Source organism: Boleophthalmus pectinirostris, unplaced genomic scaffold (assembly GCF_026225935.1).
Source record: "Boleophthalmus pectinirostris isolate CB_2022bp ecotype Guang Dong unplaced genomic scaffold, ASM2622593v1 HiC_scaffold_4, whole genome shotgun sequence".
NCBI lineage: Eukaryota > Metazoa > Chordata > Actinopteri > Gobiiformes > Gobiidae > Boleophthalmus > Boleophthalmus pectinirostris.
In genome coordinates this window covers 14,498,180-14,507,257 of record NW_026571353.1, presented here as the reverse complement: position 1 = coordinate 14,507,257, position 9,078 = coordinate 14,498,180, and the positions used below count along the sequence as shown (strand labels likewise).

The 9,078-nt window shown below is 38.2% G+C and overlaps 3 protein-coding genes across 3 annotated transcripts; all 3 read left to right on the top strand.

Moving 5' to 3' along the window:
* The first annotated feature begins 542 nt into the window (after positions 1-542).
* crybb3 (crystallin, beta B3) lies at positions 543-2,102 on the top strand. Its single transcript, XM_020928240.2, has 5 exons — positions 543-629; positions 823-941; positions 1,119-1,251; positions 1,344-1,486; positions 1,856-2,102. Exons 1-5 carry the CDS (start codon positions 555-557, stop codon positions 2,100-2,102), a joined length of 717 nt encoding a protein of 238 aa, XP_020783899.2. The 5' UTR covers positions 543-554.
* A 2,849-nt stretch (positions 2,103-4,951) lies between these two features.
* crybb2 (crystallin, beta B2) lies at positions 4,952-6,774 on the top strand. Its single transcript, XM_020928356.2, has 5 exons — positions 4,952-5,020; positions 5,264-5,382; positions 5,706-5,838; positions 6,090-6,232; positions 6,615-6,774. The coding sequence occupies exons 1-5, from the start codon at positions 4,958-4,960 to the stop codon at positions 6,772-6,774; spliced, it is 618 nt and encodes a 205-aa protein (XP_020784015.1). The 5' UTR covers positions 4,952-4,957.
* A 498-nt stretch (positions 6,775-7,272) lies between these two features.
* Positions 7,273-9,072, top strand: ctu1 (cytosolic thiouridylase subunit 1 homolog (S. pombe)). Its single transcript, XM_020928370.2, has 3 exons — positions 7,273-7,432; positions 7,896-8,396; positions 8,496-9,072. Exons 2-3 carry the CDS (start codon positions 7,901-7,903, stop codon positions 9,029-9,031), a joined length of 1,032 nt encoding a protein of 343 aa, XP_020784029.1. The 5' UTR covers positions 7,273-7,432; positions 7,896-7,900; the 3' UTR covers positions 9,032-9,072.
* The last annotated feature ends 6 nt before the right edge of the window (positions 9,073-9,078 follow it).

The following is a 9,078-nucleotide window of genomic DNA, read 5'->3' as shown; positions in this document are numbered from 1 at the left end:
ACCAACCCAACGCCAGGTGGCACAGACAGAGGGATAGCACAGCCACAACAAGCATATCCAGGTAAAAACATTATATTGTTAAATTATGCTTCCTTTATTGACACAATTAATATATTTGGTAATGCTTGTTATCATAGTCAATTAAGTTCTAATTTGTAGTAGTTGGAAGAGAGGATGCCACTCAACAGGAGACATTAATTTAATTAGTTGACATTATTATCTTTGATCAAAAATATTTCTAATTTGTGTTTCCATGGTTATATTTCACTTCAACAAGAGAAAACTCCTGTGAAGTGACATAAAACGGAAAAACTGTGTTCGAAATGATCTATTATCAACTATTATTGAAATATTTTCAAAACATTACTAAATTCTTAAAAACGGTAAAAACTGCACAAGCAAAGAGAGAGTATAGATTTATACACATATCTATAATGGAAAAATATGTTCCAGCAAAAGATTTTTCCATTATATGTAGATGCCCTATGTCCATGTTTAATTTGACCAGTTAGTTTTTAAACTGTTTTATAGTGACTGAGCAGAGGACTGGGAGGATGACCGAGCAGCAGGGGGCCCCACAGCAGCTGGCTGCAGGGAAGAGCCAGGGAGGAGCTGGGGCGTCCTATAAGGTCAATACAGATAACTATTAATGCTAGCAATAGATTTTACAACATAACATTTTTGTACACTATGTTTTCGGACACACTGTCTTATTTTTGTTTTAAACGGAACCTATTATGAATTTTGCTTGATCAGACATTAATGCCAAAACATTTAACCTCATGAAAAGATGTTATAATTTTGTCTTTGTGTGTGGCACAGGTGGTGCTGTTTCAGTTTGAAAATTTCCAGGGCAAAAAGGCAGAGTTTTCATCTGAGTGTAAAGATGTGAATGAGAAAGGCCTGGAAAAGGTTGCATCGGTGATTGTGGAGTCAGGCCCGTGAGTAATATATCTATACATATCTATCACAGTGTGGTATACTTGTAGATTCTAATATGTAACAAATTTGACAAACAAGAACTTATCGTGCTGCACATAATACCATATAGCAGAAAACAAGTAATAAAACCAATATAGTATATGATTATAAGTTTCTAACAAATTTGTTGCATGTAGCTGGGTTGCCTATGATCGCCATGGTTTCAAAGGGGAGCAGTTCATTTTGGAGAAAGGTGAATATCCACGCTGGGACACTTGGACCAATAGTCAGAACAGCCAATTCCTGCTCTCACTCAGACCTCTCAATGTGGTAGGTCTATCTAACGTTCAAAGCTGCACAGCTGAAAATGTGGAATATAATAATGGATAATGGAGGATTTACACACCCCTCTTCACTTTCAGGACAGTGCTGAACACAAGCTCCACCTGTTTGAAAACCCCGGATTTTCTGGGCAGAAGATTGAGGTGGTTGATGATGATGTACCCAGTCTTTGGGGACTTGGATTCAAAGATCGAGTAGCAAGTGTAAAGGCCCTCAATGGAACGTAAGACAGTAATTATGCATTTGTATCCAATATATCTGATCACAAGAATGAGAAAATTCAATAAATGTAAAAATACTCCAAGATGATTTTACTCATATACACTTTTAAAACATTTCAATACAATACTAAATTTCTAAGCCAGACCAAATGCTCTGTAAAAACAAAACTGAACTATTGTTGAGATGCAAAACCAAAAGCTATATCAGAGCCAAAGCATTCTTTGAGTCATTTTGAAATATTTTTCTATGTAAAAATAATCATGCCAAATTATATCTTACAGTTATTAAAGTGTAATAGATGATTTCCATGTCTACCTTTCTTTCATATTTTTATGTTGGTTGTTTTATCCTAATACTGTACTTATTTCAGATGGGTTGGCTACCAGTATCCTGGCTATAGGGGACGCCAGTTTGTCTTTGAGCGTGGAGATTTCAAGCATTGGAACGACTGGGAATCGCCCACCCCACAGATCCAGTCGGTGCGGCGCGTGCGAGACATGCAGTGGCACAAGAGGGGCTGCTTCATCCCTCTGGACCCCTCCCCTGCTCCTGTCCCAGATCCTGACCCCACCCCCGTCCTGCCCCCTGCACCCTCTACCAAAGCAGGACACCCCTAATCATACACTGAGATGCCCTGTGCCTGCCTTCTGCTCCCATTCTAACATGAAGAAATGCTGCTTATGCCCAGTGAGGAGTGCTATATTTTGAATAAAAGCTGTCTGACCTTCTGTTTGTTTGTGATGTTATAGTTGTAAATTGCCCATGTTGGAAAATGACACTATAGATATTAACACAAATAAAGTAGCCCTTATTGAAAGAAATAACTTAAGATGTGGTTTCTTTTTGCATTTGCTTATTACACATTTGCATTTCAAGAATACAATTTGAGAACATTAACCTGCTAAGGAAATGATGTCACCTTTCCATTCAGTATCAGGAGGTATTCAAAGTACCCACAATCCAGAACAGGTGTGTCTTCAAAGTGCTTTGGACAAATACAAAGAAAAACAAGTTATAGGTATGATATTATACAATTGGTGGATTTCAGATAACATCACAACATTCTATAGGCAAATTATATTTAATACAGATAGGCGGCAGGTCAAATTGGTATTATTAAAATGTAGTATTTTGTTGTAAAACAGTGAGTTCAAGGGTTTAGTCAAGAATGTAAATGATAAGGTGCATATATAAATTTGTGCATTTACCTTTTAGTTATTTCATGGTAAAGTACAATGTTATTAATAGGAAAAACTTTCTCTTGCCCCCCATCTAGGACTGTGACATTATCACATTTTAGAATCTGAAAACTACCAATACATATATTTTTATTAAGCCACTGGTTTAACATGTTCCTCTGTACAGTGGCACTGATAAGGCAATGGCAGAGGGCAGGGTTAATCAAGATTTAGACATCAATCAAGATATTTGTTGAACCATTTGTTTTTAGATTTGGGGGTTCTCTTTTTGTCAGATAAACAGTTGCCACAGTGGACACAGAGATTTTGAGCCTGGACGTCCTTCCAGCTGCATATAGATTAGTTATTTTTGAGAAGCTATACCTTCAAGAACTATGAACTTATTAAAGGGGCTAGAGTTGTGTTTTGTTTCATTTATCCATGATTAACACACAAATCCTGTATATTTAGTCTGAGTTCTTCTCTCAAACTGAAAACACTCTGTTCTAATTTGTGATGCCATCTGATAATATAGGAAGTGCTCCATTGTGTTTTTAAACTTCATATAGCTTCACTAAAATGATTTGGATAATTTCATCCCTGGAATCACAGATCTATACTACACCGAAGATACAACTACATGACATCATAAGGCAAAACAGAGCATTCTGAGCTTTGAAGATGCAGACAGACTAATAACAAAGGGTTACTCAAACATGTGTAAATGAAACAAAACACAACTCCAGGTATGTTTTTGATGATGTACCAACATTAAACCGTGGTTTAAAACTCACAAGAGTATATTTTGTGTAATATAGAACCTTTAACATTAAATATCTCACATTAATTATTAACAGTCAGTGTTGCACTCTAACTTTCCTCAAGGCCAAACAATGGAAAATAAAATTGATGGTAAAACATTAATTGCATATTGTAAGCTGTGTCTGGAAGTAACAATACATGTACCAAGAATACATATTCTGAATACTAATTTTGAGTACCTGTATTACATTACAGTTACTCTTTCAGTTGGTGGTATTCAGAATGCTGTACTTGATCACACAATTTAGGCTTCAAACTACACATAATCAGTGAGAAAAAAAAGAAAACTTCAATCTTACAGCATATGCATGTGTAGTTTTTCCTTCTGCAATTAGTGACAGGAAATATATAACAAAAGATGAAACAAATATAAAGCCACTAAAGCTGCTATACTATAACTCTGTGTGAAAATATTCCAGGTATTCAGAACACAGTACTCTGATTGATCCATATAACATTATATGTTATAAAATACTTTTTAATGCAGGTATTCAATATTCTGTAACCAAATACATTATCAAAGTATTCTTCCGATCACCGATTGTCAGCAATGATATATGCAATGCAATGATATTGATTAGTAATGATTTTAATTTTCAACCGTATTTGCCCTGACACATAAAAGTGCCTTGAGGGATTTTCAGGTGTACCTTGAAAAAGTAATTGTAAACTGTTTACCCTCTGAAAAGAAACCAAAACTAGGGCAGTTTTGTTATGTTTAAATAGCCTACACTCTCACTTATAAAACCTTATAAATGTCTAGCACTAACCTGTATTTGTTTTTGAGTGGAGTCCAGACTACTAAACCTAAACCTACTAAATCTACTGTTCTCTGTCTCTCTCTCTCTGTCTCTCTTTCTGTCTCTCTCTCTCTCTCTCTCTCTCTCTCTCTGTCTCTCTCTCTCTCTGTCTCTCTCTCTCTCTCTCTCTCTCTCTCTGTCTCTCTCTCTCTCTCTCTGTCTCTCTCTCTCTCTCTGTCTCTCTCTCTCTCTCTCTGATGCTCATTGTGGCTGTGGTACTCTTGGCACTGTTTGTGCTGAATCATGTGGATATCGAACAATGACTGGCTGCACAGAAACTGACAACTAATGAAATAACTTTGTGGGAGTGACACCCCGGGGTGGGGCAGATAGCATGGGTGACCCCTCATTTCTGTGTCCTGGGCCTATGGCAGCTCGATCCTCTCCCTGTCCTTGGACACTGTGGTGCTGTTGGCATAGTGCCCCCCCTGGTGGGCCATATATATAGAGCTGGTGGTGCCATCACAAACATACTGGCACAGACAGGTACTGGTAAGAGCTGTGCAGTTGTCACTTCGAATTTAAAAGTTTCTTATTCATTTATATTGACAAATGTTCGAATATTTTGAGCAGTAGCAAAAAAAGTTTTAGGCTCTTAGTTTTAGTAATTTTTTTATTATTAAAAACATTTTTGTGTAATATTTTCTGTTTTTGTTAGGTTTATCCTTCACTATGGCCACAGACCACCAGAACCCTGCATCCAAGCAGCAGCAGCCAGGCACCAATGCATTTAAGGTGAGTGACAATTTATGATTTTACAAACTGCATCACATATCGTTTCAAATATATAAAATTTGCCATGTTGGATTATTAAGGTTATTCCACTGTTCCTTATTTTATACCAAGTTTTGTCAACATGCTCATCTGAGCCTGTGGAAAGTTATAATTTGGAACCCAGTTCTTTTTTAATATGGTGTAACTCAATGTACATAAGTACAAAAATTGTAATTTCACCATTTACCTTTACCTGGTCCACAGCTGGTTATCTATGAGCAGGAAAACTTCCAGGGACGCTGCCATGAGCTGACTGGTCCCTGCAACAACCTCCAGGAGGCAGGCGTGGAGAAAGTGGGCTCTGTACTGGTGCTGTGTGGACCGTGAGTGTGGGGCACAGGCAAACCAACCTAAAGTATTAAACAGAGAGGAGAGGGGATTATATCTATTTTCTATATCTCTAATTTCATCACTAATCTTCATCACTAAGGCATCTTTGATCAGATGCCTTCATTCACAGTTAATTCAAGGATATTTTACAAAGGCTTAAAAGACATGAAAAAATGAAGAGGTAACATCTAAAATCAACAATACAGAAAAAGATCAGTTCTTCTATTATAGTTTGCTCTCCTTACAACTCCCTTGAATCTGGCCTACTCCCCAACCTGCCCTTTCCTCTGCCCCCTGGCCCTCTCTCTCTCTTCAGGTGGGTGGGGTATGAGCAGGCGAGCTGTAAGGGAGAGCAGTATGTGTTTGAGAAGGGCGAGTATCCTCGGTGGGATTCCTGGACCAACAGCCGGCGCAGTGACACCATCATTGCTTTCCGACCGATTAAAGTTGTAAGAAAACAAACTTCACATATTCACAGATATTCAAAACAAAGGCTCAGGGTCTTAAGGCATATGTGAGGGTCTGGTAACAATACAGTGAATGCAATAGCCTCACACCAGCTCATGCAAAAGCTTGCAACCTTGTAACATATGTAACCTGTGTGTTTTAGTTTTGCACTAAAATGTTACATGGACCCCATATATTCCCAGACCTTGATGCACTGATGAAATGTATGAACTGGTCTATTATTTGCTTTCAGGACAGCCAGGAGCACAAGATTGTGCTTTATGAAAACCCCAGTTTTGCAGGAAAGAAGATAGAAATCATTGACGACGATGTTCCCAGCTTCCACGCTCATGGTTATCAGGAGAAGGTGTCATCTGTGCGTGTGCAGAGTGGAACGTGAGATTATTTCATTTACAGTCCTATGTTCTATATATATATATATATATATATATATATATATATATATATATATATATATATATATATATATATATGCTCTTCAGAGATGTGAAGTCAAACCCACAGATATTACTCAAGCACAAGTCTAGTAATAATAGTAATAAATATAAAATAGAAATTATTTATATTTGGCAAAACATGTGTTGTTTGTTTTACTTATTGTCTGATAAGCCTCAACAATGAGTAATAATTAAAGTCAATTTTTATAGTACAGTTACTCTTAATTGTCATTTTGCTTTCTCAGTTATACACAACTGATTTGATGTAGTCTAGCTCTAGTCACTGTGTCCTCAAATGTGACTGTTGTGTCTCCTCACAGCTGGGTGGGTTATCAGTACCCAGGCTACAGAGGATACCAGTACCTATTTGAGAAGGGCGAGTACAAGGACAGCACTGAGTTTGGAGCCCAGATCCCTCAAATCCAGTCAGTCCGCCGCATTCGGGACATGCAGTGGCACCAGAGGGGTGCATTTAATTAAATGCTTGTTCTCATTTCAACCCTGACCTCTGCAGACCTGCAATCTTACAGCCTGCCCCATCTGCACCAAACTGCATTTTGATAGCCTACCTGTTGCAGTTGTTACAGTAGTGACACCCTTACTAACTAATAAATCCTTGTTGATTACATTTTGATTGTGTGAGTGTGATTTTTCTCTATACTAATTATATACAGGTAAAACTGATAAACAGTCAGTATATACTGATGTCACATTTAGCATGCATGCCACTCAAAACACATTTTAAGCATAGGTCTACTGTAAGTAAATGAGAAAGCTAATCTAGATATCCTAACTGAATCAAAATTTGAAGGGGATATTAATCTAGAAAAATCCATAACTTAACCATAAACATTATCAGGCTGAAAGATTTTGATTTTGGTGGAAAAAATAAAAACCATACCTTTCAGTTTGAGACATTTGTTGATGTTATGTCAACCTCCGGTCGATAGTGGGCGCAGCAGTTGCCTCGCGCATTTATTTACTTCCTGTTTCTTTCGAACCAACGACAAGAGAGCGCATGATAAAGTTCTGTACTGCCATGTTTTCATTATTCTTCTATAAAAATGCTTCGTTTTGGGGAATTGTGGGGTTAAACTGCTAAATTATCAATTGAGACCACCATATCATCGAGAACTGGGTAAGAAATATCTGTAGTTTAGTAGTTATAGCTAACGTAAAAGACTTGCACACTTGCAGCACAGTAGGCTGCTTTCCACAGTTACAATGATGTTTTTGGAAGACAATTTGAAATAAAAATGTTATACTCTACTGGAATCCCGAATTTCCATGAATATATTTCCAGAAAAATACATTGTATTATCTAATTATAAATACCAGATTCTTGGATTATGTCATAGTGCCAAATTTCCCTATATTAGATAATTACATATTTCTAATAAGAAAAGAAAATTAAATAAAAACGTAACCTGATAAATTTTGGCTAAGTTTGTCACTTTATTGGCCACAAGGGAAATTATTTGGACACAGTAGCTCACACATCACAATATAATATAATAACAAAGAGACAAAATATAAATGGTAATAATAAAGTCTAAATAAGTAACAAAAAATATACACATTAATTCTGTGTTTTTCCACAGATAAAATGCCTGTCCAGTGCAGCAGCTGTACCAAAAATCGTGCTGTGTTGAAGCGCCCCAAGACAGGTCATTCTCTTTGTAAGGAATGCTTTTTCTTTGCATTTGAAGAAGAGGTGCACCGGACCATTGTGGCCGCTGAGCTTTTTAAACCTGGGGAGAGAGTGGGCATTGCTGCTTCAGGTGGAAAGGACTCCACGGTGCTCGCTCATGTTATGAAAGTCCTCAATGAGAGATACAGCTATGGGCTTGAACTCATGCTGTTATCTGTGGATGAAGGCATCACAGGTTACCGTGATGACTCATTGGAGACGGTGAAAAGGAACCAGGAACAGTACGAGTTGCCTCTAAAGATTGTGTCCTATGAGGAGTTGTATGGCTGGACGATGGATGCCATAGTAAAGCAAGTGGGACTGAAAAATAACTGCACTTTCTGTGGAGTCTTCAGGAGACAGGCCTTAGACAGAGGTGCCATCATGCTGAAAGTGGACAAGATATGTACAGGTAAGTGAGAGACTGATTAGTTTAGTTAGTGCTGCAATACATACTGAGCTGCATACATTAAAATCATCTGTGTTTATGACTGATGTGATTATGTTTTAGGTCACAATGCTGATGATGTGGCAGAAACTGTTTTGATGAATATTTTGCGAGGAGACATAGCTCGTCTGCGGCGTTGCACTGCCATCTCCACCTCCAGTGAGGGTGATGGGGTAGTCCCGCGCTGCAAACCTCTCAAATACGCTTATGAGAAAGAGATTGTTCTGTATGCGTATTTTAAGAAACTGGATTACTTTTCTACTGAATGCATTTATTCTCCTAATGCTTACCGTGGCCATGCAAGGACTTTTTTAAAGGACTTGGAGAGCATCCGCCCCAGCTCTATCATGGATGTCATTCACTCTGGAGAGAATCTGTCAGTGCGGGACGGGGTGAAGATGCCTGTCCAGGGAACGTGCAGCCGCTGTGGGTACATCTCCAGTCAGGCGCTGTGTAAGGCCTGTGTGCTGCTGGAAGGGCTGAATCGAGGACTGCCCAAACTGGGTATTGGCAAACACCATCGTCTTCATGGAAAGCTACTGTCTGAGGAGCCACTCACAGAGAAGGAGGAGAAGAAACTCAAAGCACCAGAATTTTGACAAATGGGTTGTTAGGTTGTTAGGTTATATAATATATATATATATAT